Here is a 27,508-nt window from a genome sequence, read left to right as displayed (position 1 = left end):
CAAAATTTTTATCTTAGCAAAAGTTCGCAAACCAAAAACATTTTCCATCTATATTTTAATTAGGCAAAAGAAGCACACTCGTAGAGGGGGTGAGTGGCTTCACCGCCCAATAAGAACGCGCCATGTGGGGGAGGCGCGTCGCTCGATAACTCGAGCACTTCCTCTCCACTAAGTGATGCTCGGCGCCACAAGACTCCTGCAACGATGTCTCGCCACCATCTCATCTCGGCGTGACGGGACCGATCTGGTGGCGAGCTGTGGATGCTCTTACAAAACCAACTTGTTGGGGGGCTCAAACGACGTTAATGTTGGCAAAGCTTACTATTGAGAGGCCTTTCAAAAAAGGAATTTTAAAACTAAATAATTTTTGTGTAGGACCGTAATAAGAATAGTCAATAAATTTCCAATTCAATGACTGAGCCATAAAATTCACAAATAGTAAAAGATAGAAGGAAAAGTTGCAAGTTGAAAATGGACTCGTTCATACCAGAATCAAAGTTTAGGAAAATCTAAAATAAAAGTGGAGAAATCTTCTGCGTACATACGTATTTGCGCACATGCAGTTTGAATCTTTCGTTCAACTCCACAGACACCTCAAACTATATATAACTACCAAACATATCAAATCAAACCACCAAACTATATTAAAGGTTGTAAGAGATCAAAAAGTTGAGCAGAATGGGGAAACAGTTGAATGCTCTGCTGGGAAGAAGCTCCAACGCCTCGAAGAAGCTAAGGACGGTGGCAAATATCGCAGTCTCTAGAATCGTCATTCTCAGAAACCTTCACAGCGTGAGATGCAGCCAAGCAAGATCCGATGTGATTCAGCTGCTGCACCAACAACCTCATCAACACCATGCTCTCGTTCGAGTAATATGATCTCACAAGCTGAAGATTTTATCATCCCACAATCGAGTTGAGTGTGTGTAGTTGATGTGAGTTTAATTTCTGTTTATAGGTTGAGCAAGTGATCAAGGAGCAAAATTCATTGGATGCACTGGTTATGATAGAGATGTGCTGCCATATATTGAAGGAGAGCACTGAGATTATCACAAACAGCAGGTGCAAAAATAGTGTGATCATAGCTTTTTTTTCTCCTTTGTTAAACCAGAGGAAGTGTTAACAGAAGGTCTGACTGTGTGATGCAGGGAGTGTCCGGATGAGGTGAAGGAGGCGGTATCAAGCTTGATCTTTGCTGCTTCGAGAACTGGAGAGTTCCCGGAGCTGCAAGAGATTCGCCGCATCTTCACTTCCAAATATGGCAAAGACTTTGCATATAGTGCTGTGGAATTAAGAAATGGCTGCAGAGTTTATCCCAAGGTAAGTTAGTCGGAGAGTTTGAGATGATAATTAAGTAAATGCATGATTTTAAGATGATTATTTCATTGCAGTTGGTAGAGGGATTATCGACCGAGAGAGCGAGTATGGAGACCAGACAAAATCAGCTTAAGCAAATTGCAAAAGAAAATGGGATTACTCTAGAATTGAGCAGAAACATTGATCTGCAAGAAGAGAGTAAAGATTTAAAAGATATTCCCATGAAAGATGATTACGATGAGGTAGCACCAGCAGCTCGAGATGCAATCGACTCAGATGGCGCTGTTGCAGCTGGAGATGCATTCGGCTCAGATGATGATGGCTCCAATGCAATGTGCGGATCAGATGATGAAGAAATAATAGAGAATCTAAATGTATATAATGTGCAAAAGAATGCCGAAATGTCAGAGGACAAGGTTTTTGATGCACAAGTGAATGGAAAAACAATACTCCATGATACACCTTAATTATGTCAGAAATTTTTAGTTTGTTACTTCAAGGCAACATTTGCAGATTGCTATGAGTAAATTGAGCATTAACACAATTTCATCTCCTATTAGCCTATCAGGTGAATTAGTCTTTTACACCCTTCATAATCCAAAAGAACAACATATATATCTACGGAAATTAATAACTAAAAAAGGAATCAACAATATCGAACATAAACACAGATTATAATAAATTAATTAAAAACAAGGAAATTCCAGCAGTTCAGAAAAATGTGTTCTCCTTTCAGTAGATGCATTTAACAAATGTATGTTGAACAACAAATTTTTACCCATAAATATTGCGAAAAGGCATGCACCTTCATGCTTGTAAACATTGCAATGTAAGTTTTAATAAGAAGGTCAAGACCAAGCCTCGACATGATACTTGCCAGCCCTTTCCAGTTTCCTAATCCATGTTGATGCAGCTTCTCTTGGAACCCCGGTTTCATTCGAAAAAATTTCCTCCAATGCTGACAATACATCAGCAGGCATTTTATTTGCAGATCCAGCAACATAAACAGCAGCGCCCTGACTTAGCAAACTCCATATTTTACTACTTTGCTCCCTCATTTTGTGTTGTACATACACTTTATGCGGCTGTTCCCTCGAAAAGGCAACATAGAATCCTCCACCTTTCTCTTCAGAAAGCACTCCATTCTTCTGCAAATGTGACAGCCAAAAATCCCTGTACAGGAAATCGTCCTTCTCGTTTCTACACCCAAAGAAGAAGACAACCGGAGCAGTTGTAACACTTTTACTCTGAATTGCACGTTCCTCCACAAACCCATGGAAAGGCGCGCATCCAGTTCCAGGTCCAACAAGAATCAGAGGAAGTGATGGTGGTGGCGGAGGAAGACAGCCTTTGCTAATCCATGCTGGTATAAGGACTCCTGTTAACAGGAAACTGTAAATACATTTTGCTCGACACGAGGTCCTGGGAGGGGAGGGGTTGCCGTAAAACTAATCTTACTCTGATTGGGATCAAGACCCGCAAGCCATGATGAGCAAAGACCCACGCGTTTCCTCTTGTAAGTTGTTGTCCATGACACTACGCTTATAGTTAAATGGACCTGATTTGGATGGGCTGAATTAGATGAAGAGATGGAAAAGGCCCTTGTTTTTAGTGGAGGAACCAGCTGTACCAACCATTCAAAGGGCATCTGCACAGAAGGAAAATCCTCCAGCACCTACATCACGGAAACAAAAATTAATAAATTTCATTTATGATTGCACAATCAGAGACAGTAAGAGAATTTAATTCCTATACTAGGTGCAGCGAATCAACAGTCTTTTACTAATCAACTGAGGTATCTAGTAGTACGATAAATCTATAGTCCATACAGAGCAGGACCCTAAGAAAATGAAGTGTATATTACACAGATCTCGTGGTATTTTTACATGGAGCATCCTACACCAAAGCAAACTGTTTGCTATAAGATTATGAAAAATCACACATTTTACTTGGAGATCAAAATGTGTCATAGGCCCACATCATTACCAACTTCAATTGATGAGAAGGTTGAACCACTATTAGCTTTCCCAGTTATATTGCAGTACTCTTGTGAATTTTTTATAATATGAAAAATGTGAAGTAAATATTAATTTCCTGTTTGTGTAATACTGAGTAATCAAAGTAAAAAACCATATCATCACCTCAAGGACAGTTCTCCGTTCCTTCTGATTGTACTGGTATAAATCATCTCTTCCTTCAGGTGAGGAGAAATATTGAAGCCTTTCCTTTTCATGCTCAGCAGTGGCAAAGAAACTCATGACCTGGAGTAGCTCGTGAATTTAGAAGTGCTACGCTAAATTAGACATATAATGCTTCAATCTCAATGTAGTAATTTTAGTTGGACCCTTCGAAAATTCTCAAATAGTTAGCTGAGACATCTTCTGAGTAGATGTCCTTATTGACAATGGATGTTTATCGTTATTATCATATATTGTGGTTACAATACCTAGTAGAATAGGGCAAACCCTGAGTTCACAGCATCTAGTATTGTAAGGTCTTGTTTGGTATGCAGCATGACATAATATGTGATAATACTGATATGTTTGCCTGGGATGTCTAGTATCATGTAAAGTATCAATATTATGTTTGGTTACATAAACTATAGTATCTACTACAAAAGTAAATTATGGTAGGAAAATAAAATTCTAATAATTTCATCAACTAATTTATGATGGTCGAGTGAAAGTATGGTAGTTTAATCAATTAATAATTAATAAATTAATGATTTGTATAATAAAGATTTGTATTACTTATCCTACCTGGGAGGTGTTCTACAATATCCGAAAGATCTGCATAATATATCATGACCCTTTGGTTTACAAAGGGTCTTCGTTTTTACGCAAACAAGATATATGAATGTGATGGGTATCCTATGAAACCCGTGTCATGAGTAGCAAAGGAAACCTTAAGTGCACTATTATTGAGCTACTAGTATGCTTGTGAGCTAGCTAAAAAATGAGTTAACTATATATGCTAGTAACTTCTATTTTTATACTTTAAAAGTGATAAGTAGTTAACCAAATTTATTTTAAGAAAATAACAAACTTTAGATATAAATTATATTCTTAGAATGAAAGACAATAAACAAGGAACTAAACCATGCCCCGATAGTACCTCAAAAAAATATCGCCTAGGGGAAGCTGATGCAACATCCATTGTCAACTCAATGAAGGATTTCAACTTCACAGGGGTAGAAGGTTTCCGAAAACCACGGTTCTCATTATCTCTAGCTTGAACCTGAAAGCAAGCAATGAAACAGTTGGGGGGGGATAAAATATGTAGGCAAAACAGAAACATAAGCTGTTTGAATCATATGGGGAAAACTGGTAGATATCAAGCAAAACCATAATTCTCACTATCTCTAACCTGAACCTGAAAGCAAGTAAGCACTGAAACAGTTGGGAGGATAAAATAACTAAGCAAAACAAAAACAAAAGCTGTTACAGGATTATATGGAGAGTTGGAGACAAATTGGGGATTTGATATTGAGCAGAAGAACTGGAATGCTAAAAATAAAAAGTAAGTAGAGAACTACCTACAGTTATGTATGATTCAGGGTTCAAATTACACCGTTGCATAAAGGCATCAAGTGCTTCAGGACTTTGGCCTGGAAGAAACTCAAGAATGTCGCCTACATCGTAATTGATTGGCTGCAAAGGAATAAACTATCGGTTAAGTGTTTAGACAGCTAAATAAAGAGGTTTCACATCAATTGAGAGCCACTTGATGTATATTAATTTAATCTAAAAAATATATGCCTCACTTACACATGAAACAGCTTCAAACTCAAAGTGACGTACATCCTTCCCGCTTTCCACTCGACTTAATTGATAATTCTTGGTCTACATTAACAAAAATAATTGTTATTGTTATGAAATATTTGCAAGCAATAAGAACTTCATACACAGTCAAGTATGATCAAATTGATGTATGGCTGCCAAAACATTAGGTACTCTATTAAATAATTCATTCTTTCAACTTGGTTATGACTAATATTTGGACAATATTATGAGTATAAGGAAGACAACATTTAAATCTATATCACTAAATATTTATTTTTCCATTTTGTTTCCTCAAAGGACACTTTGTGACAATATAAAGACTAAAGAGACAGCCCTCATCACTAGGGTGGAGATATAGGGTCAAGAAGACAAAAAGGTAAAAGATCAACACTAAATATGAAATAAAAAAGCGCAATGAAGTAGTTCTGTCTGTCGCTTTCTCCATGCTGCTTGGTGAGGCAAAAAAACATAGGTAAGTTTTCCTTTTTAGGGTCAACATGTGATTCACCAAAATAACCATATTCATAGCCTAGCACCAACCAAAGAAGCTACAACTATTAGACACCTCATTAAATCAATATTAGAGATGCATAAAACACTGCCTACCAGTTTGAGGAAGCAATCAGGCCTGCTTTTTCCAGAATATTTTGCAGGATTCATTGAGTGGGCTTTCTCAAGTAGCATCTCCAGATAGTTAAAATCTGTAACATAAATTCTTTTATGTTAAAAAGCATCCGAATCCAATGGTTAAAGCTGAAAAGCAAATATCCAAGGATATAGAGCAAGCTACATCCAAAAATTTCGGTCAGTCGAGTCTATCTACTGCATCTTTTAGATACTATAAATACTGCCGAGCTATAGAGAACTAATCGATGTAAATAGCAGTAGATAAGCATATAAGAATTAATGATTGTGTTTAATCAGAAGAGGTCTGGATTCAAGCCAATAGAAGAAACAAATAGTACACTCTAACTCTCCTAGACAACACAAACCACCAATCTGGGGGTGCTTATGCTAGTTGGAGAAGAGTAATATGTATTTTCTGTAATAAATATCATCTCGAAGCATATGGCAAGGCAACAATGTCAGAGAACAACAAACAGAATTGCTTGTCATACAAGGATTACTGCAATCAAAATTAATCCCTTACTCTTAAGATGCTCAGCATCCTTGTTTGAGAAGTGGCTACAAACATAAGTTTAATAAAGTTATTACTAACCATAATTTACAAACAATTTTTTTCAATCTTACAGTTTACATTACCTCACATAAATCAGGTGCATGTTTTTATCAATGTATTTTAACAGTAATATCATAAGCAAACGCCATAACATTTAATAATGAAAAAATGTCCAACACTAAAACATTATTTTCAAAATAGCAAAAGGTTTAACAACCTGCGTTGGTTGTCATAGGTGACAGCCCTTCTTCAGTGTCATGATATATAACTTGCACTTTAGGTTGATCCATCAAAGTATCGTCAGGATTTATAGCATTTGGAAGCAACCTAGGATTTCTTTGATACAATATACTCCACAAGGAGGACATCCATGGATCTAGAGCCCCTTCATACCTAACAATGATTTTATAAATTCCCAATTAGCCTTCCTTGTGGTAATTCATTCTATAGATACGGCAAAATATTGAGAAGGTGAAAACAATCAAACATATAATCTTCAAAAAGGTACACATCAAAAGGCCGGGATGAAGAGTATAAGAATCTATGGCACTTGAGCATGTAAAGCTTTATGCTCTCTATTTCTAAAACAACTTTTCAATTTTTCACCATATTCACATCATATATGGTTGACCATTCCACATACTATTCCTGACCATCCACCAGCCATCTCATTGTAACCAGCTAAGACTGATATCAAGTGCTTGTTAGTTACACCATTGCACAGATGAATCTCTATCTCTTCTCATGGTAAGTTTTTACCTTCTAGCTTTCAGATTAGAGAAAAAAACCAAACATCACTCTTTTAAAATAGTGCAACTGACATGCAGACTGATAGGCAATTAGGCATACTTAATATGGCTACAAATATTGGTGGTCGAATTCATTGAAGAACTAATTCATCACATTTCCCTCGCCCCGTATTCAAGGCCAATCACACGGGTGACGGGGCTATGAACTTGTAAAATTTAGGTAATCAAGTGCAAACTGATCTGGAGCCCCCAAAAGAGGGGATATAGACAAAACTTCCATGCTAAAGCTCTAGATTTTTGGCCATAGAATAATTTGCTCCACGCCTCCACGGCCATTTTCTAATTTCCACATTTCCTTTTAGTATTACTCCGAATATATTTGGCAGCACACATAACAAACTACATCATGATACATAACTCCCCACTTTAGATGATATGCACAATGGTGATAAAGAATAACCATGACCCTATGTCAACCGACCTATGTCTACCAATAAGTACTCTAATATCTGTAGATTTACTATGATGTAATGTAATATTCGCCAATAATAGCAGCAAAAAGTCTACACAGTTTAATGAGAAACGTGCATAGAGGGCCAGAAGTGAAGATGGTACCCTGAAGGATGCTGATCATCTCCCAGGCCTCTTTCAATAATCGGTGATGCACCAAGACTTGAAAGCCGTTTGTCCAGTTTCTTTGCTACAAACTATAACCAGAAGAGTCATGTTGTTAGATGATTTAATACTATTTAGCATGTGATATATGCTTAATGAGATTTTAATCAACCAAAACTTGATTAGTAAGATAAATTATCAATCAATCTTATAATAATTACATTATACTTTTGGTAGCTTGAATCGCCCAGTCCAAACACAGCATAATTAACCCCTTTAAGCCAGTCTTCTGTCAAATTCTTTTGCAATAAAAATCTCCAAAACCCCTGCAGTTCAGCCAAAATATTAGTGTAGAATTCGATTGACACCAGAAACATTAGATAACAATGCTTCAATTTAAGCAACCTTCATCGAATCTGGATTTTCCCCCTGACCTGTGGTCGACACCACCAAAATGACGGCTTCCTTGTTCGGCAATTCGCTCTGAATCAAGCAAAAACAACTATCATTATTATACTCAAGTGCATGAGAAAATAAGTCTGCAAATCGTATCAAACTTTATTTCTTTTTCATTTGAAATTTCTAACTTACGGGATGAAACTCGTCCATGGAGAGGACAGAGATGGAAGGGCAGCCACGACGCTCAGCTTCGCGGCCAAACCGCTCAGCAGCATCCATTGCATTTCCTGTCTGTGAAGCATACAATATCAGCAGCTGATTTTCACGCTTCATCTCCGTCAAGCACATCGAGTTTTGGCTGTAATTTCTATTGATAGTCGCTGATCAAAAGGAAAATACATTTTAGTCTAAGAGTTCAGTCTGATACTTCTGTTTCAAATTATCGTGATTGAAATTAGGAAAATATTAAAAACTTAAAAGCAAAACTAATTCATACCTAAAATATGATCTTGCTGCCTTAGTGAATCACACAACCGATGATGAATGTGATTTTCTAATCTCACTTGGATTTTAACTGTCGAGTATATCAAATAGGGCTCAGAACAGACATTTAATCATTTACCCCGCCCGGGAACCGATTGGATCCATTTAAGATTCTCAGTCCGTCCAATCTTCTAGAAGGAAAATAAGATTAATTAATGAGAGAAAGCGGAGCCAAAAACTACCGTGTTCGGTGTCAGCTAGATAACCACGGTGTTGGTTTTCCGGTGCAGTGGAGAAGACACCGAGCAACGCGAGGGAGCATTCGGCGGCGTCAAGTGCTGAACGAGGAAAGCACGTAAACGACGGCGGCGATGTGCTGGTGGTGGCAGTCGAGGGAGATAGGCGAGAAAGTAGTTTGAAGAGATACAGAGACGGAGAACAATCAATTTGGAGAGTTAGGAAAAAGCGAAAATATTAAAGAACAAATTTATATTATTCGAATATACTAAACCGACGTCGTATCAATAGCCACGCACACTGCGGTGCTCGAGTGCTTCCTTTCTTTCCATAAAGCCCTAGACAAAAACCCTCTTCTTCCCCACTCCACTCTCTCTCTCTCTACGTAGTAATTTGAAACTTCGATCTAGTTTACATTTCGGAGTCATTACAATTGTTCATTCGGCTAGTCTCTAGCTTCCATTAGTGTTATCGGTTTTACATTCGAGGAGTAGAGTGTTAACGATGTCGCTGAAGGTGCTGAATCCTAACGCTGAGGTGCTGAACAAGTCTCATGCGCTGCATATGAACATCAATGCCGCAAAGGGCCTCCAGGATGTGCTCAAATCTAATCTCGGCCCAAAGGGAACTATTAAAATGTACTGTACTAATGTTTTGTTTTCGCGCGCGTGTTTGAGTGTTTGTGTGTTTTATAGTACTTCCCTTGTGGGAGTTTGCTGTTGGTAACTAGCGTTTGATATTTGCAGGCTTGTTGGTGGCGCTGGCGATATCAAGCTCACTAAGGATGGAAACACTCTGTTGAAGGAAATGGTCAGCTTTGTACCCCTGTTTTTGTGTTGCTTTTATAGTATTCATTTTTTCATTTAGCAAGCTAATTAGTTCAGATTTTTTAACATACGAGAATGCACATTTCTAGTATTTGTTCTGTCTGGTTATGATATTCTGTGCGAATCTGCCTTTCTGTGTCATGAATTCGGTGTTGGAAGTGTAGACAATCTGCCTCCATGTATATTTCTTGGTGGTGTCTAAACACATAGGAAAAATAAAATCTTGTTGAGATTCTAAGGTATCTAACGTTTGCAGTGGTGTGTAATCTGTATTTTACGGACGTCGTGTTTGAGAGCACGTTTTCTCAGTATTGTTGTGTTTTAATCACTCCGTGAACCAGTTTACATTTGTCTTCAGCTGGAAGTTTTCCGCGCATTAGAAGTAGGAGAGAACCTGATGTTATCTATTTATTGGGGCAGAGTTTGCAGAATAGACTAGGGTTGCTCCAACAGTCACGGAAGAATGATATGAAGTTAAAGAAAAGATCATTATCGCTCATTTTATTGAATTTCAAATAGAAAAAATGGCTTGGCTAGGAAACACGTAGGGACCAGATCAAATGCTAGAAGACTTGATCTGTTTAATTTTTTTGCATTAGGTCTACTTGATTTATTTGCATCTTGTGTTTATATTATTTAGATAGGTTCTGAGATTTACTACATGTTCTCAAGCTGGAATTTTTAGCTGCGAGCAGGACTAAAATATATTCCCTCCGTCCATAAAAATTAGTCCCATTTGTGGATGGCACGGGTTTTCATGAGAAATTGGTAAAGTAAGAAAGGAAAGGAGATAAAGTAGATAAAGTTTGAGAGAGAAACTTCCCATTTTCAGAAATGGGACTATTTTTTGTGGACATCCCGAAATGGCAAAATGAGACTATTTTTCGTGGACGGAGGGAGGAGTATATATATAGCTTTATTCTTAAGATTACATATTTTTATTTTTATGACAGCAAATACAAAGCCCTACAGCCATTATGATTGCTCGGACTGCTGTTGCTCAAGATGAAACCAGTGGAGATGGTACCACTTCTACTGTCATCTTTATTGGTGAGCTCATGAAGCAATCAGAGCGGTACATAGACGAAGGTTAGTCAGAAATACATTTTTTAAAATAGTCACTGGTAAGGTATCAAAAGTCTATTATCATTGTCACGGTGGTTTATATAAGTATATTAAGTACCACTTTTTAAATTACTCAAGCATGGATTTTAGGCAAATTTCTGTGTGTGTTTACAAATAGTTTTTATTTAAGATAATATTGGGTGTCACACACTTACACTTATATAGCCGTAAGAAAAATTTGCCTTCTTATGGAAAATGAATTTAATAGTACTCCCTCCATCCCCAAAAAATAGTCCCTTGGTCCCTTTTCACTGCAATTATACTACAATGATGCCCCACTCCCATTATCCACTAACACTACTTCGACTACCTTTTCTCTTTCTCTCTCATACTTTACCAATTTTGCATTAAAACATGTGTTGTCCCCCTAAAGTATCTATTTTTAGGGGACAGATGGAGTATTGAAAAAGAGTAATAGCGAATAGGAAGCCTGTGATGATGGCTGTCGATGCCTTCTGTGACCTGTGCAGTAGATGAAAATATTAGTACTTTTTTAGCGGTGAAGTTTTTAATTTAGGAATATTCTGGCTCTCAGTATATTCCAGGATCTTTTTTGATCATCTGATTCTGTTTTGGCTTGTAGAAAAAATTCCACAAATTGTATATGTAAAAACTAGTTACAATTTTTATGTTGTGAAAACAGATGCAATGCTGTAACTTAATATTATTTCAGGAATGCATCCACGTGTTCTGGTTGATGGATTTGAAATAGCTAAAAGAGCAACACTCCAATTTCTCGAAAAGTTTAAGACTCCTGTAGTGATGGGTGCTGAACCTGATAAAGAGATACTGAAGATGGTGGCAAGAACAGCACTAAGGACTAAGGTTTTTTCTCAGCCACTCTATTTTTGTGTTATGTACATAACTCGTAAATATTGCACTTAATGTTGCATACACATCTGTTCCTGCGCAGTTGTACGAGGCATTGGCAGACCAACTAACTGATATTGTCGTAAATGCTGTAAGTGCTTGAGCTCAGTGTTAATTTATTTCGCGTCCTGGTATCAGAGAAAGATGGATGAATAATATTAGCTAAGTTGCAATTAATATTATATATCTAAAGCAATTTGCCACATCCAATTATTTCAAGATGTTCTTATAATGATGCAGGTCCTCTGCATCCGCAAGCCTGAAGAGCATATTGATCTTTTTATGGTTGAGATAATGCACATGCGCCACAAGTTTGATGTTGACACTCGTTTGGTATGTTATCTTGATGATCTATTATTCTTCGGAAGGTGTCAATTAAATGTTTAATTTGGTTTGTTTTAGCTATTTTTTTAAAACAATGCCATGCAAAAAGCTACATCTGTCTTACGCTTAAAGGGAATTCCTGTTTCTTTTCCTATTGTAGCTTTAACAATTTAGGATTTAATGACTGTATAGCGAAGCTAACCTACTTTCGTATGCTTCAGACTGGTTGGTCAGTTGCCTTTGGTATTATGCTATTAAATTTGCCTGCTTGATGCTGTGCTTGTTGATATGTTGTGTTGCATAATGATGTATAATTTGTTTTGCCTAATACTGATCTGTACATATTCATTGCCTTACTGCTCTAGGTTGAGGGTCTAGTTCTTGACCATGGTTCAAGGCATCCAGATATGAAACGCCGAGCAGAGAATTGTTATATCTTGACTTGCAATGTGTCACTAGAGTATGAGAAGAGGTAATGATTTGTGGATTTTTGTGCTAGCCTTATGATATTCAGAGCTGTGAGATTGACTTTATTTTATTCAGTGAAGTAAATGCAGGATTCTTTTACTCGAGTGCTGAACAAAGAGAGGCAATGGTTGCTGCAGAAAGACGATCTGTTGATGAGAGGGTCCAGAAAATAATTGATTTAAAAAATAAGGTTTGTGCGTCCACCTATGTCATTGTGGTCCTAATGGGGCGGTGAACTGTTTAAATGTTTTATTATCAAACAAGCTAATATCTAGTGTTTTCTCAGGTGTGTCCTGATGATAACAGCAATTTTGTTGTCATTAATCAGAAAGGAATTGATCCTCCATCATTAGATATTCTTGCGCGAGCTGGAGTAAGTTGCCCTTGCCATTCTAGAAGTGTGACTGAAATAGTAATAGATATGCTATACTTGATATAATTTCTTCACGCTTCACCCAATTCTGTAAGCTTATTGTTGGAACTTCAAGTTAGTGTGTTTCATGTTTGTCTAATAACCGTGGGAAATTAATTTATACTAAATTTGAAGGAAAACTGGTGACTTACATTCTTGCTCTTTCTTTCTTTTTCCAATATTTTGTTGTTCTTGACTTCTTTCGAGTAGTTTGTTAATTATATTTGTCATTTGATGTGGTTTGCTCTTGGCATCAACACACTATTGGGTGTCTTTAGTTAAAAAGATCTTTCAGTTCCTTGCTAAATTACAAATTATTTCTCAACCATTACTGTTTAGAAGCTGGTTTATACGAGTATTTTCTATCCAAAAGTTTGGTTTCCTTCACGTTTGAAAATCTATGTTTTCTTTATCATCTACTCCTAGAATCTTGTTGTTGATGGTTTTAAATAAAAACTGTGTTGTAAAATTTGTATCCTAATTCTGTTCATTCTGGTTTTTGGTATAATTTGTAGATAATTGCCCTGCGAAGGGCTAAAAGGAGAAACATGGAGAGATTGGTTTTGGCTTGTGGAGGAGAGGCTGTCAACTCAGTTGATGATTTAACCCCTGATTGCCTTGGTTGGGCTGGTGTGGTGTATGAGCATGTACTTGGAGAAGAAAAGTATACGTTTGTGGAAAATGTCAAAAATCCTAACTCTTGTACAATTCTCATTAAAGGTACTTTTAGTTTCTGATCTTACTCTTAGTTCTGTGTCTCCACACCTGTTGGCTACAATATATTTTATTCCGTTCATTGATTCTTTTTTTATTGTGTGGTCCTACCTGTGTATCATCTTGTTCAATACAAATGGTTATATTCATTGTGTACATGCTAATGCACCCTGCAAACAACCATGCAGGGCCAAATGATCACACGATTGCTCAAATTAAGGATGCTGTTCGTGATGGTCTGAGGGCAGTGAAAAACACTATTGAAGATGAAGCTGTTGTACTGGTGAGTTAATATATTTTTTAACTGTGTGTGATTAAATTGAACTTTACTCTTTGATTAGTAATGTCTACTTGATCCATGGTGATGCTGAAGTTTCACAGTTATCACTTATCACCATTTCATTTGGCCTCCGATTCACTTATTTATTAGTGATTTTTTAATTTGTATAAAAATGCTACATTTTCTCTTTTATTTGAATAATAAATAAATGCCTTTTTATAAAGTTTGTTGTTTTTCTGCATATCTCAGGGTGCTGGGGCTTTCGAGGTGGCAGCCAGACAATACCTGGTTAATGAAGTCAAGAAAACTGTTAAAGGAGTACGTTATATTCATTTCGTTTTATTTTATTTTATCTTTCAGTAATATCTATACACATGTTTATGGGATTTGCTCTGATGCTGTTGCAACTTTGAATAGCGTGCCCAACTTGGCGTGGAAGCCTTTGCTGATGCGCTTCTTGTGGTTCCAAAGATACTTGCTGAAAACTCTGGCCTTGACACCCAGGATGTTATCATTGACCTTACGGTAATTGTTGTATTTATCGAGTACTGATTGACTCCCTAATGTAATTTATGGCTGAGACGTCCCTAAACACTGATTCTTCTTTCCCAGGGAGAACACGACAAGGGTAATGTGGTTGGACTAAATCTTCAAACTGGAGAGCCTATTGACCCTCAAATGGAGGGTATCTTTGACAATTACATTGTCAAGCGTCAGCTTATAAACTCTGGGTATGTCGAGAAAACTGTGTATAGATGCGCCGACAGTACACCTTCTGTTCTCCATTCTAAATATCTTCTTCCCATTAATTCATAATCTCCTTGTCGTGCTTTATCAATCCAATCTGCTGAAATGGTTTTTTGTCTGTTGCAGCCCCGTGATTGCATCTCAGCTGCTACTCGTAGATGAGGTTATTCGTGCTGGCCGTAACATGCGGAAACCAACCTAATTTGTGGTGAACTTGACTAGTGCCTTGTTTTTTAGAAGATTATTGTTTTGTAATCGTGATGAGGGTCGTGATTGATACTGATTTACCTCAGCTTTATATAGTCATTGTACCTAGAAAATTTTGATTGGGTTCTTTTTGTGGACCCTGATTTTTTTGCTTTTTATGTGTTGTGTTTAAAATCATGTGATTGTCGGAAGCTAGTTTCATTGAGTCATAATCAAATAGTTTGCTCATTTCTTAATATTGTTCCCTTCTCTAAGTCTTGTTTTACCTTTATTTTTTGAATTTGGGAAGATTGAAATTTGTAGTTGCATCTGACTTTAAAATTGCGAATTGATTTTCCCATTGGTAAGAAAAATATATACTAGATTTTGAAACAAATTTATGTTTCTCATCTAAGTTTTTACAAAATATAATTGATATAACTAATTATATAAGAAAATTATTTTAGAAAACATAATTATGCAATAAAATACTACTATTATTTATTTTTTAAAAGAAATTATATAAGAAAGTACATAATTCATATAATTAATTATGAAGTGTATTTTAAGAATTATTTATATTTTTCATAAAAATGATAAGAAATGTGTATATAATTTAGTTGTGATTTTTGTTTAACAATTATTTATATACATGTCCATCGCAAGGGGTGGATATCCTTTTTTCAATTGTCCCAATATAGGTAATCAATTTTCATTTATAGCACAAAAAAAAGACATTTCACTTCTTTTTTCCTACTTAATTCTCTATTTCTTTTTTACTTTATATCTCTCAGATTTTATTCTCTCTCCAGTTAACATAAAAATATACAATTTTCTTAAAATATGTACGCATAAGAAATCTATCACTCAAGTGATTAATATTCTTTTTTTTTGTTATCCCATTATAAGTGATCAATGTTCATTCTTAACAAAAACCAACTCATTTATTTCTTTTCGTTTTCTCTTTCATTCTCCATTTTATTTTCTCTTCACTTCTTAAATTCTATTGCCCAAAAAATCCATTACTTGTAGTAGAATGGAAGTAGAATGGAGGGAGTAATATTTAGATCTTTAATTAGTATGGGTTAATATTGTAACGAGGTCACAAGCATTTTGACCAATTTATATTATTTTGGACCAAAATGATATACTACTACTTAGGACAAAAAAATATTTTGGCAAATGCTCCACCAAAGACTTGTGAGTTGTGACAAAAGCTAGAATTACCTCCATGTGATATCAGCCAAATTGGGGGTGTGCGTATTATGTCTCTTGTGGTATGATTGTAGAAGGGAGATAACATGCATTGTCAGCATGTGGATAAGAGTAGATGAAAGTAAAAGTTCTGATGTTGATAGTGCTGAAGTTTTCTTGTATCTTTTGGTTTCTTATGTGAAATTTTGGCATATTGCTTAATGCATGGTAGTTGTAAATAAATGAGGATCATCATAAAATTGAATGACTTGTGATAGTAAATCAAGATTGAATATTGGAGTCAAGTATGTAATCATTTCCGGTAACTAGTTATTGTGAGATCATCATTAACACTATTTTATGGAAGACAACCTAATTCTTACAAATTAACTGTATTTTACTATTTGAGGTCCTTTTAGAAAATGTATTTTGAGATCACATAAACTTGTGTTTGAATAATTTTCCATGCATACAAGCTTACTTACCCTCATGAAATATTTTATGCATCAACTAATTCCAAATTTCTTCTTTACAAAGATACAAATTCTCGTTTAGCTCGACTATTATTGAAAGAAATTGGTTGATTCTACAATAATTTAAATTCTACTATTTTCCTAGAAAAAAAAAAGTGGAAGTAAGATGTTAGTTGTGCAAGTCGGTGAAGACTGAAGACCTTCATTGATGAATAAACGGGCCCTACGGCCCATTATGTTGCCCGTGAAGCCGAAGGGCCTACCTGATTGAAATGACGATAGAGGGCTTTGACGAGTCAATGCCAGCTTGTCGCATACCACGTCCTCATAATAGCAAACTCCGCCGTTCTCCGCCAGGTGTCGCTTTATCATTGGCTGGCCGCCTCCTCCCCCCTAAATTTTCACTATTTAAACCTCCCCCTCACTGCGCCTTCACACTATCGAATCGGTTCGTCAAAGCCTGGCATTTCCCGAATCAAACTCCAGATCTATTTCTACAGGTCCACTCTTCTTCTTCGTTTTTTTTTCGGTTTTTGGTTTTATTATTTATTTATTGCTATTTTTAGATTGATTCTACCTATTCTGTTGCTAGATCTTATGTGATTGGGTTTGAGGTTTAGTTTTAGGTTTAGGGTTGGATCTTTCGAATTTGGGGGTTTGTGGATTTTTATATTTTAATGGGATTTGACTTGTTGCTGGTTAAAATTGAATCATAGATCTGGTGATTTGTAGTTGTAATGATTGATGAAATGGGGTCTGATTTCCGATTATTGGTTTGTGTGCTTGTTTTACTTAATCCGGTAGGACTTGAAGGAGGATATAGTCAGTTGGTTTTGTAAACGATGTATTGTGTTACTGTTATGAAGTGTTGTTAACTTTGTTTAACTTGATTTATTTGCCTTGATAAAGTGGAGAGATGTAAATTGGATCCGGGCATGATAATGAATTCAATGATTGGTAATGTTTTCTTGTGAAAATATTATTTGAGTTGGAGTTAATGTCTTCCCCCTTACCAAGGTCCGGATCTATTATTTTCTCTTATGTATTAGTGAAATGCATTACTTTACCAAAAGAACACCTTTTATAAACAACTTTCACTAAATGTAATGCTTATTCATGAAACCTAACCTAAAGAACTTTGCTGCATACTTTAGCAATTGATTTGGAATCTGTATTGTTGGCGTGTGTCATTTGATGAATTACTTTGAATGTTGAGTTTTTAATTGGAAGTGCAAATAGTTGTTCTTTGATGGAGGTTCTTCTTTGCTTAACTTAAGACTTTAGTTTTGTTTAATGAAAGCATGTTAAATGTCAGGGTATAGTAAGTGGCCTAAATAAGTGTTTTGAATTTTATGCAGGTTTTGTACTATTTTAGTTCATTAAAATGTCACCAGCTGAGTCATCCCGCGAGGAAAATGTTTACATGGCCAAGTTGGCTGAACAGGCTGAACGTTATGAGGAAATGGTTGAGTTTATGGAAAAGGTGGCAAAGGCTGTCGATAGTGATGAGCTGACTGTGGAGGAAAGGAATCTCCTCTCAGTGGCATACAAGAACGTGATTGGTGCTCGGAGGGCTTCATGGAGGATCATATCTTCCATTGAACAGAAGGAAGAGAGTCGTGGTAATGATGATCATGTTAGCATTATTAAAGAATACCGTGGTAAGATTGAGGCAGAACTAAGTAAGATATGTGATGGGATTTTGGGGCTCCTTGAGACCCATCTCATTCCATCTGCCTCTTCTGCGGAATCAAAGGTGTTTTACTTGAAGATGAAGGGTGATTATCATCGGTACTTGGCTGAATTTAAGACTGGGGCTGAAAGGAAAGAAGCAGCTGAGAACACTCTGCTTGCTTACAAGTCAGCGCAGGTAAATTACCATAGATTTGCATATGCTTTTTTTAGATTTGTTCAACGATGTTTCTTTTTTTCCTTTTATTAACCTGTTTGTGTTAATTTTTTCCATGTAGGATATTGCACTTGCAGAGTTGGCTCCTACTCACCCTATAAGACTGGGACTTGCTCTGAATTTCTCTGTTTTCTATTATGAAATCCTCAACTCTCCTGATCGTGCTTGCAACCTTGCAAAGCAGGTATTTGATTGTTCTGGGTATATGATTCCATTTTCTAGCAGTAGCTTGCTAGAACTCATATTAAAAGTTCGACATTAGAATTGAAGAAAATGATATTCAGAAACGGAAATCGCAATGTTTTCAGTAATGTAATTAACTCCATCACATCATTATCTACCACATCCAAACATTATTGCTTCCAACTGATTCTCCCCCAATCTATATGTTATATGATTAATTTTCTTTCATTCAACCATTTATCACCTTCAACATTATTTATTTTTGTATAGTTGCTCACATTGTACATTGTTTCTTGTACGCAGGCTTTCGATGAAGCTATTTCTGAGCTAGATACTCTGGGTGAGGAATCATACAAGGATAGCACATTGATCATGCAACTTCTTCGAGACAATTTGACTCTTTGGACGTCTGATGTAGCGGTACTTCCACATTCATGAAAACAGAATCAATGCTACGCTTATACTATTTCTGTACAAAATGGTCTTTTGATGAATGTTTTGACAAGGTGTTATTGTTTTGTTTTGGTTTTAGGACGAAGCAGGGGATGAGATTAAGGAAACTACGAAAGGTTAATCTGGCGAGGGAGGAAAACAGTGACAGCATTGTATTGTGTTGGATGTATTCTGAAATATGTTTTAGTATAGAAATCCTTGTGCCGTAGTAAGACTTGAATGGTTATCTTATGTGTGTGGTACTTGAGGTTTCTACATATTGAAACGTTCTTCATATTTTTATCATTGCCTCATTTTTTACGATCTCAATTCATTTCATTCCTTCTATTGAAGTCAAGTTGCAATTGCAATGAAAAATATCTCATTAACTCATCCATGTTTGCGTTTGCCCTTACCAATAATTATTGTTACTAAATAATTTAAGCGTTTGCACCAGTCTTCAGTTCAAGTTTTTGGTTCATTTATTACATCACTTCCTCTGTTTCTGTTCAAATTTTTATATTTCTTGTGGTTGGTCATGGACGAATGTTAGTAATTCAACTCACCGACACAGCAACACTTATAGTAACAACTAGGAACAGGCTGCCGGATCATGTGAGCTTAATTCTCAAAGTTAGTTCCATCTACTTGAAATAAAAATAAAAATATAAAAAATAAAATGTTAATATAATAAAAAATAAAAATGCAAAGTTAATAAAAAATCAAAAAATCTAAGAAAATTGAACTATCATAAAAATAAAAATGACACGAGTTTTAATGCATAATTAATAAAATAAGAGAGATAAATCGATAAATTAAGAGAAATGAAGAGAAAAAATGGGTTAAGTAAGAGAGAAAAAGAGAAGAAATAGTGAAAGTAGTGTTAGTGAATTGTACAATTTAGTTCTAAAATAGAATGTTCTGAAAGTTTTTATTTTTAAGGGATATGTAGTAGTAGTAGATAGTTTCTATATTTAAAGGTCTGAAGAAGGTGGTAATAAAATGAGTGAAAAATAAAATATACTAATAGAGTTTAAAATAATGGAAAACTGTGACACCCCAAGTATAGACTTATAATAAATAAATCCAAAATTTAAAACAAATAATTCATCAGACAAGTAAATGAAACACAAATACTCCATATAAGTTCAAAAACCAACATTTATCAGGTACATATTTCAAAACATTCTGAACAGTAGTGGGACCCTCTCACCACTCTATATACTATACATTTATCTACATGCAAAAATGATGAGGACACGTGACTCTACCGCCCACGCCCAACTCCAAGATGATCTAATTGAGCACATTTGGGCAAAATTTGGCAACCAGTAGACGCACATCATCGTCGTTCTTCTGCTTCTTTGAGCTTTAAAGATTTTGAATTTAGTGAGAGTGAGCGGAAGAAATTAAATTATGTATTTTTCATTTTTTAGGATTTTTAATTATATTTTTTTTATTTCTTAAAGAATTTTATCTTGTAAATTTATTTTATTTAATGAAATGTGTTTTTATTAATTGAATTTGTTGGAAATAAAAATAAAAAAATGAAAATGAATGAATAGTAATTTAAGAGATGGTTAAGAGACGGATAAGAGATGGAGGGTTGTAGGTTCTGTCCCTTAGTTACGAGATGGAGTAAAAAGTACAGTGGGCCCCAAGAATAGTAATTTAAGAGATGGTTAATGGACGGATAAGAGACAGCGTTGCAGATGACCTAAGTAATATCTTTATGTAACATTAACTAATGTATCTTTATGTAATGATCAAATTTAGCCAAGAATAAAAACTCTATTTTCTTTGATATCTTTGTAGAGACACACGAGTCAAAACATTATAATGTTTAAATCACACGAAAGCTAAAATACAAGCCTAAGTCCCACTTCTTGGATTAGGCGAATGCCAATACCAAATTAAACCTCTTTCCAATTGTTTCCAAGCTTTATCGTAGTTCTTTTCCCTGCCAATATATGTGTACACAGTAATTAATTTCAGACAAAATATAATAGTAGGGGCTTTAAGAAGCAAGAAGTAATATAATTCCTAACTTCAACATTTATGCAACTATACGTATTATCATCTATAATTATGATAATAGACCCATTTGAGAAGCAGTGGTGTCGAGTGAATACTTGGGTTAATAGACCCATTAACGAGGAGTAACAAGCAAACTAACCAGTGACAAATCTAGAAAACAAATTTTGTGGAGTTGGATACAATGAAACAATAACAATAAATAATATTTTAATATTGACAAATACATTATAATTTTTAAAATGCTAAAAAATGAAATAAAATAATCAGAAATTATGTTTGGGATCGATAACATTATGATTTATGGGAATAGTCTTAGAATTTTTTTTTAAAAATGGTTCAACCAGTCGGTGGTTTTCAGCCCGAGTGGCCAATTTCTCCCGCCTAAAACGGTTCAACTGGCCAATCTATTAGCTAGTTTATTTGCAGCCAAACTTATCGAACCGGTCTAGTTTTTATAACACTGATATCAATCACACTTACATCTCAAATCTTATTTATATGTATAATTTGATGATGTAGTTTTTTAATAATATAAGTATTAAAAACACGAAAGAGTGTAAGTCACTAGTAAGTTATCAAATTCATTAAAAAAAATTTAAAGTTACATAATTTCAAGATAAAAAGATGATTACTAATGCGGATGAAAATATAAATTATGGAGTAATGCTATACGTTAAAATATCAAATTCGTTATAAAATAAAAAATTACATAAATAAAGACAATGAGATAATTACTGATACGGATAATAACATGGAGTACTGTACTATAATAATATACGTTCCCAACTCCCAAGCGTCTTCCAATAAAGGAAAAAGACCCTTTGAAATAAAAAAGACAAATTATATTTATTATTATAATATACTTTCTCTGTCCTTATAAAATATGAGCATATGGTTGGGCACCGATTTTAATGCTAAACTAAAAGAGAGGTTAGAAAAGGTAGTAAAAATAGTGTTAGTGGAGAGTGGGGTCTACATCGACTAAAAGGGAAATAGTTTATACTCTCTCCTTCATCCATTAGGAGTCTCGTTCACTTTTACCATAAATGATATGTTGATCTTTCGTTCCACCAACTCATTCTTCTCACATTTTATTAATCCCTCCCACTCAAGATGGTCACATTCTTGAGCGGCACGAGATTCTAGGAAGTGTTGTTAGGTGGAATAAAGTAGATAAGAAAAAGGTAGTTGAATATTTTAATGAGTAGAGAGGAGGTTATTTCCAAAATTGGAAAGTGGTCATCTTGATTGGGACAAACAAAAAAGGAAAGGTGGTCATCTTGAATGGGACGGGGAGAGTATAAAATTATATTTCATCCGTTCCTGAAAAGTATGAAATTTTTAATTTTGAATTTTTTTCCTCTCTCTAATGAGGTGATCTTATTCTCCACTAACAATATTTTAATTACTATTTCTTTCTATCTCTCTCTTACTTTACCAATTATGCATTAAAACATACGTGGAACCAAGGGATGGAGGGAATATTAAAATGAGTCTCACATTTCACTATCTTTTTTTCATCCACTTAGCTTTGTAACACAAATGAAACTCCTAATGACGGATGAAAGAAGTACCATTTAGTGACAGATAATATATAAAAAAAAATACCCGTTTAACTTTTCAGTTTACACTTAGTAGTGCACTAGACTAATTTTGGGGATTAATTCTTCTTGTAGGTGATTATAGGATTTAGACTTTTAAACCCATTAATTTGAAATGCTGGGAATTGTTCGAATAACTTTGGTAGGGCTCTCACGTGAGCATCAAACTTAAGTCTTTAAAATAAAGAAATGTTGGAACCGGTTTAATTGATTTCCGATTTTACCAGTCCAAGATGGTTTAATTCATGAGCGATTCGATTCGATCCGATTTTTAAAACATTGCTTCCTATCTTAATATTTCAAACCCCTTCATTAATATTATGGCACATATATATTGAAAGATCTTCAAAAATCCATTAACCGTTTTCTTTGCAAAAAAGTCGTTGATGAATAGTGAATTAGTGATAGGTTTAATTCAGAACTATAAAGCGAACAGATTCTGGGATTGCTTCACTTCCAACAGCAAAAATTTGGTTTAGGCTGTCAATAAAGATCCATGCACCATGACAAGACATGACCTAGTCAGATTGGACCCTCTTTCACTAATCTCACAGACATTACATTTTTTTCCCAAAATTAAATAAATGCATGTTTATAATTTCGAATTTGAATGTGTGTGTATGAAAGAGACTTGGGAGAAAAGATATTTCTACCTCCGTCTCTCAAATATTGTCTCACTTTGATCCGGCACGAGTTTTAAGAAATGTAATAAAAGTGAGTTGAAAAAGTTAGTGGATTATGGGTCCTACTTTTATATATTAGTTTTATAATAAAATATGAGTATGAATGATTTAGTGGAATATGAGGTCCATTACTAAAAATGGTAAAAAGTGAAATGAGACAAACTTTGAGGGACGGATGGAAATGGAAAAATTGGACAAACTTTGAGGGAGTAGAATAATTGCCAACTCAGAAAGATGAGGAAAACCAGTAAGCTTTTGTCAGATTTTTCACTAAATGAGAACAAAAAAACATAACATCAAAGACACAGTACAATAATTCAGGGGAACACTCAAATAAACAACCACATATTTGCCCACTACAAAAAACTTTTGGCTCTTTCTCCATTTATCATTCATCACTTTTTTTCCTTTTTCTTCACCACGTTCTGAACTCCAGAATGCATACGAGGTGACATCCATCTCTAACTTATGTTACATATAGAATATAGTAGTATATTTTATACTAGGTAAAAAATGCTAAAAATTAGGGTTACAAATTTATCAATATGCTCAACAATATTTTTATATATGATATTATAATTTCCTTTATGACAACAGTATATGTCATTTGTCAATATTCCAAATTAATTTGTAGGAGTAGTAAATTTTAAATATATGTATGTCCCAATTCTTCTCTATGGAGCTGTGTACAGTGTACGGTATGTAATCAGTCATATGCATGTACGTATTTTGAGTAAGGGGACTTGTTTCTCGAAGATAAAAAAAATAAGACTAAATTTGCATTATTTTCTGCACAAGGACATCGTATTTGACATAATAAATTGTTCACAGGATTTTGCAATAATATTGTATGATCATATAAATAACTTAATGAGAAAATTAGGAAAATGACGTGAGGCGTATTGGAATTTGCGTTCATAACTCACAAAATCGCTTGATTTAGGGATCATGTCACGTTGCTCTCAAATATCAACATTGGCTTCTGCTATAAAATTAATAATTTAATTTTTCACCGGAAAAGGTAATTTGGGATTGATTTTCATACACCAGCAAGTTCCATGCACAACTCAACTATATACTAGTATATAAACTCTTTATACTGAAAAGCCCAACTGTATATGCGATATATGTGTGAGGAATGATATGTACGCTACATACTTTATGTGAGTATCATCAGTAAGCACCACTTTTGTTTAATGCACGGTCACATTATTTGTTAAATATTATACTTTTAGTTTGATTCTAACAGACTAAATTATTGACATTTTAATTTTACTATATTCATGAAAATTAAAGCTTGATATACAATTTAAAGAATATATTATACATCATTGGAAATAATACTAGATGGTAAAAAAATATAACCATAACTAACATGCATGCATATTATGAATGGTTTTGATGTGCAATATGAGCATAGGTAAGTGGAAGAGGGGAATGGAGAATCTTTCTATTTTGTGACAAAGTTGTAGCAGTGAGGCTAGGCATTGAGATGATCAAGAAAGGTGGGATTGTTTGTTCTCCTTTTTGTGTTTTTCTTTGTGCCTTTGTGATCTCATGATATACAGACCCCTCAAGGATAAGCAGTAGCATCCCATCCCCCACTGCTTTTTTCTCTCTCCTCCATTTCTTTCTTCCTCTATTGTTTCCTTCTCTTCTACCTGTATGCACTAGTTAATTAATAGGAATTTCTGCAAGCCATATTTCAACTAAATAGTTCTCTTAACAAGTTGACAAATTTCTCTTCTTATTACTAAATTTAACAAGGGTGAACTTTTTTTTTTGGTTAGAGTTTATTTTTGTCATGAGATATTTATATTTGTTCCTCATTAGTTGAATATATCAACTAGTTGGTGCTGAACTTGGGTGAAGTGGAATACATCAGTGAGCTATTATTATCATCTACTACCATTTCTCACACAAAACACACACACTGGCTATATACATGGTAATTAATAATCAAATAGACCGTAGTTAGTATGCATACATTTTAATGGAGGAAGAAAGTAAATAAAAGATATTCTAACAATTATTGTGGCAAATCAATAAACTTTGAGAGTGGAAGAATCTTATGATATCTACTAAGAGCAATGGAAATTAAAGAAGAGGATTGTGTGGTGAAAGGATGGTATTAAATTGGCGATATATATGTGGAAGACAACACTAAGAGTTGTTTGGGTAAACTTATTTTATGATGGATAAAATCCCATGTTCCACAATCATTCGCGTGATAAATGACTAATAATTTTTAACATTTTATGAAACTCTTAGGAGTGTTTATAAGGTGCATCAAGCATACTTCAAATTCAATCAAGGTTCTTATTCATTGTGAATTAGAAATAAATAAAGAATGGTTGATGATTGGCAGAAGAGAGAGGGGTGCATCAAAAGAAAACAAGATGAAGAATGTGACCTTAGCACATGCTAAGGGACCGAATCTCTACCAGTCCCCCACACTTACTACCCCTGTCTGTCCAAAATCTAGCTGCCTTATTTGTAAATATATAGGTGGATAGAAGGGAAGATGAGAGTGAGTGAGGGGAAGACGAGGAAGAATGAAGATGATTGAGTCCACATTTTCCTGTGATGGACATGGAACTCATTGCCTAACTTGCAAGTGTTCTTGTGTGGTCTATTTCATTCATGGACCACTTATCGTATTGCCTCTGTTATGGGACCAATGAAAGCGACGGACTCTAAATCATTTTTATATTAACTCTTCTTAATTTAGGAAAAACAACAAGTCCGTCAGTTACTTAATTACTCACCTCTGTTGGCGTTGCTGTTTCCGATTTGAACGAAACAGATGAATCTCCCCCTTCCGCCTCACTCGTCAATATCTTCATCGATCGATCTTCAATCGAAGGCGTCGCCGCCGGCGTCGGGCTGCTCGAGCTCAGATCTATCGGCGTGCTTTGCGTCCCCACGTCTCTCGTTTTCTTCTCCGCCTCTGCTCTCCAACAATCAAAACATTTTAAATTATGTATACATTTTTTATTCTGTATTTATAGATGATGCAGAAGAAAAGGTACGTGGTTTTTCGTGGTGGATTTGGGAAGGGTAGATGAGCGGCGCGGACATGCTGATTCTGGTGGCGAGGCCGCGGAAGGATCTGCCGCTTAGGGTTTTGGCCGATAAGCACTCCAGAGGAACTTCTCCTGATAACGGATTGCTTATGTATTTTTCCGCTTCGTTCCATTTCGAATTCAGAATCAATCCATCTCGAGGCTGCTGCGCCTCCCACGCGTACGCTGTTTTCGCTTGCAACCCTGCAACACCAGTTGATTAATTCAATTTTCGAATTGAAATGTGTTTTCATTGATTGATTGATTCATTAGTCTTCACTTTTACCTCTGAGAGCGGTTGTGAAGGAATATGTGGAAGGATCAATTTCCTCTGCGTGATCAATGGAGCTTGTGTCAAAATTGAAGAAAGGTAGAGATGAGGAGGAATGTGTTGGGTGTTCAATTAATTACCTCTGATGGTGTAGCCAGGCGAGGAAGCGGTGCTTGAAACGGTGACGTTTGATCTGAAGGAGGCGGCTTCTTCTCTCAAGCTCTTCAAATTTGAAGCTGAGAATCTTCTGGATTTGGTGTTTTCGCGGCTGATCCTTCGAGCTCTGACGCCCCATTCATTGAGGTTAAAATCACTCTCGTCTACTGATCGCTCCATACTCTGTTTTCTTTCTAATACTACTTCTAATATCTGAATTATCATATTTATAGTGCCAATAAATAAATGACTCCAAATAAATAAATAATAAGTCCAATCAGCAAAGAAATTCCAACTTGTAAATATTTTGTAATCGATCGACTATGGGCCACTCTCTCCATTTGTCATATATTTAGTGGTGGGGAGTGGAAACAAAATCTTGCATATATTTTGTGATTTCATTCATGTAATATATGGTGCAGTCATTTGAGTTACTTTGTCAGCATAAATGGTTTTAATTATTTGATTTAATTGGTGTCTTATCATAAATAATTCACACATAAGATGGAATGGCACTATTCTAGCTAGTTCCTAAATGAAATTGTTATTCGACGAAATAAGTTTAAGCCTCATTTAAGTGAAAATTCATTTAAGTGAAAATTCAAACAGTGCAGATTTTAACATGTAAGCAACTTGGTAAACTACACTTGCAAGTAAAGAAAAAAAGGAAATAAGTTATGCGCACTATTATGTCCAATTGTTGTCAATTTGGTAATGACATTTCAATATCTTAGTTGGGTTAGGTATTTTGACTTAAGAAGTTTCGGTTAAAAGTTATACTAGTAGTTC

General features: G+C 35.3%; 5 protein-coding genes across 5 annotated transcripts; 3 read left to right on the top strand and 2 right to left on the bottom strand.

Annotated features, from left to right (window-relative positions):
- Positions 1-678: 678 nt before the first annotated feature.
- On the top strand, positions 679-1,784 carry LOC121748175 (IST1-like protein). The gene is made up of 4 exons (XM_042142400.1): positions 679-870; positions 959-1,062; positions 1,149-1,320; positions 1,392-1,784. Exons 1-4 carry the CDS (start codon positions 679-681, stop codon positions 1,782-1,784), a joined length of 861 nt encoding a protein of 286 aa, XP_041998334.1.
- A 188-nt stretch (positions 1,785-1,972) lies between these two features.
- On the bottom strand, positions 1,973-8,975 carry LOC121747642 (NADPH-dependent diflavin oxidoreductase 1-like). The gene is made up of 14 exons (XM_042141717.1): positions 8,768-8,975; positions 8,539-8,616; positions 8,235-8,422; positions 8,049-8,126; positions 7,865-7,969; positions 7,644-7,735; positions 6,497-6,672; positions 5,706-5,800; positions 5,085-5,159; positions 4,857-4,967; positions 4,432-4,554; positions 3,459-3,578; positions 2,776-2,992; positions 1,973-2,695 (listed from the first exon to the last, which is right to left on the bottom strand). Exons 3-14 carry the CDS (start codon positions 8,388-8,390, stop codon positions 2,166-2,168), a joined length of 1,878 nt encoding a protein of 625 aa, XP_041997651.1. The 5' UTR covers positions 8,391-8,422; positions 8,539-8,616; positions 8,768-8,975; the 3' UTR covers positions 1,973-2,165.
- A 121-nt stretch (positions 8,976-9,096) lies between these two features.
- Positions 9,097-14,972, top strand: LOC121747643 (T-complex protein 1 subunit zeta 1-like). Its single transcript, XM_042141718.1, has 15 exons — positions 9,097-9,400; positions 9,509-9,572; positions 10,543-10,678; positions 11,388-11,539; positions 11,628-11,675; positions 11,825-11,917; positions 12,274-12,380; positions 12,452-12,566; positions 12,663-12,749; positions 13,304-13,508; positions 13,691-13,785; positions 14,032-14,100; positions 14,200-14,307; positions 14,395-14,513; positions 14,656-14,972. The coding sequence occupies exons 1-15, from the start codon at positions 9,267-9,269 to the stop codon at positions 14,729-14,731; spliced, it is 1,608 nt and encodes a 535-aa protein (XP_041997652.1). The 5' UTR covers positions 9,097-9,266; the 3' UTR covers positions 14,732-14,972.
- Positions 14,973-16,726: 1,754 nt separating this feature from the next.
- On the top strand, positions 16,727-19,212 carry LOC121747913 (14-3-3-like protein). The gene is made up of 5 exons (XM_042142067.1): positions 16,727-16,882; positions 17,741-18,252; positions 18,353-18,475; positions 18,778-18,894; positions 19,007-19,212. The coding sequence occupies exons 2-5, from the start codon at positions 17,767-17,769 to the stop codon at positions 19,046-19,048; spliced, it is 768 nt and encodes a 255-aa protein (XP_041998001.1). The 5' UTR covers positions 16,727-16,882; positions 17,741-17,766; the 3' UTR covers positions 19,049-19,212.
- Positions 19,213-24,482: 5,270 nt separating this feature from the next.
- Positions 24,483-27,149, bottom strand: LOC121747912. Its single transcript, XM_042142066.1, has 5 exons — positions 26,704-27,149; positions 26,579-26,623; positions 26,260-26,496; positions 25,996-26,177; positions 24,483-24,888 (listed from the first exon to the last, which is right to left on the bottom strand). The coding sequence occupies exons 1-5, from the start codon at positions 26,942-26,944 to the stop codon at positions 24,724-24,726; spliced, it is 870 nt and encodes a 289-aa protein (XP_041998000.1). The 5' UTR covers positions 26,945-27,149; the 3' UTR covers positions 24,483-24,723.
- Positions 27,150-27,508: the final 359 nt, after the last annotated feature.

The sequence above is a fragment of the Salvia splendens genome, chromosome 9 (genome assembly GCF_004379255.2).
Source record: "Salvia splendens isolate huo1 chromosome 9, SspV2, whole genome shotgun sequence".
NCBI classification, from domain to species: Eukaryota; Viridiplantae; Streptophyta; class Magnoliopsida; order Lamiales; family Lamiaceae; genus Salvia; species Salvia splendens.
Note: the sequence above shows the minus strand (reverse complement) of the source record. Positions and strands in the feature narration are given on the sequence as shown.

Bases quoted from the DNA above. Each gene is read 5' to 3' on its own strand.
- LOC121747913 (XM_042142067.1), top strand. From the start codon at position 17,767: ATGTCACCAGCTGAGTCATCCCGCGAGGAAAATGTTTACATGGCCAAG. The intron at 18,253-18,352 runs GTAAATTACCAT...TTTTCCATGTAG, and splicing joins TTGCTTACAAGTCAGCGCAG to GATATTGCACTTGCAGAGTT. The intron at 18,476-18,777 runs GTATTTGATTGT...TCTTGTACGCAG, and splicing joins CTTGCAACCTTGCAAAGCAG to GCTTTCGATGAAGCTATTTC.
- LOC121747642 (XM_042141717.1), bottom strand. From the start codon at position 8,390: ATGTGCTTGACGGAGATGAAGCGTGAAAATCAGCTGCTGATATTGTAT. The intron at 5,801-6,496 runs GTTGTTAAACCT...TTTATGTTACAG, and splicing joins ACCTATGACAACCAACGCAG to ATTTTAACTATCTGGAGATG. The intron at 2,993-3,458 runs GTGATGATATGG...TCCGTGATGTAG, and splicing joins AACGGAGAACTGTCCTTGAG to GTGCTGGAGGATTTTCCTTC.
- LOC121747643 (XM_042141718.1), top strand. From the start codon at position 9,267: ATGTCGCTGAAGGTGCTGAATCCTAACGCTGAGGTGCTGAACAAGTCT. The intron at 9,401-9,508 runs GTACTGTACTAA...TGATATTTGCAG, and splicing joins CCAAAGGGAACTATTAAAAT to GCTTGTTGGTGGCGCTGGCG. The intron at 12,750-13,303 runs GTAAGTTGCCCT...TATAATTTGTAG, and splicing joins ATATTCTTGCGCGAGCTGGA to ATAATTGCCCTGCGAAGGGC.
- LOC121747912 (XM_042142066.1), bottom strand. From the start codon at position 26,944: ATGATAATTCAGATATTAGAAGTAGTATTAGAAAGAAAACAGAGTATG. The intron at 26,497-26,578 runs GTAAAAGTGAAG...CTGGTGTTGCAG, and splicing joins CTTCACAACCGCTCTCAGAG to GGTTGCAAGCGAAAACAGCG. The intron at 26,178-26,259 runs GTACCTTTTCTT...GTTGGAGAGCAG, and splicing joins AATCCACCACGAAAAACCAC to AGGCGGAGAAGAAAACGAGA.
- LOC121748175 (XM_042142400.1), top strand. From the start codon at position 679: ATGGGGAAACAGTTGAATGCTCTGCTGGGAAGAAGCTCCAACGCCTCG. The intron at 871-958 runs GTAATATGATCT...TTCTGTTTATAG, and splicing joins AACACCATGCTCTCGTTCGA to GTTGAGCAAGTGATCAAGGA. The intron at 1,321-1,391 runs GTAAGTTAGTCG...ATTTCATTGCAG, and splicing joins GCTGCAGAGTTTATCCCAAG to TTGGTAGAGGGATTATCGAC.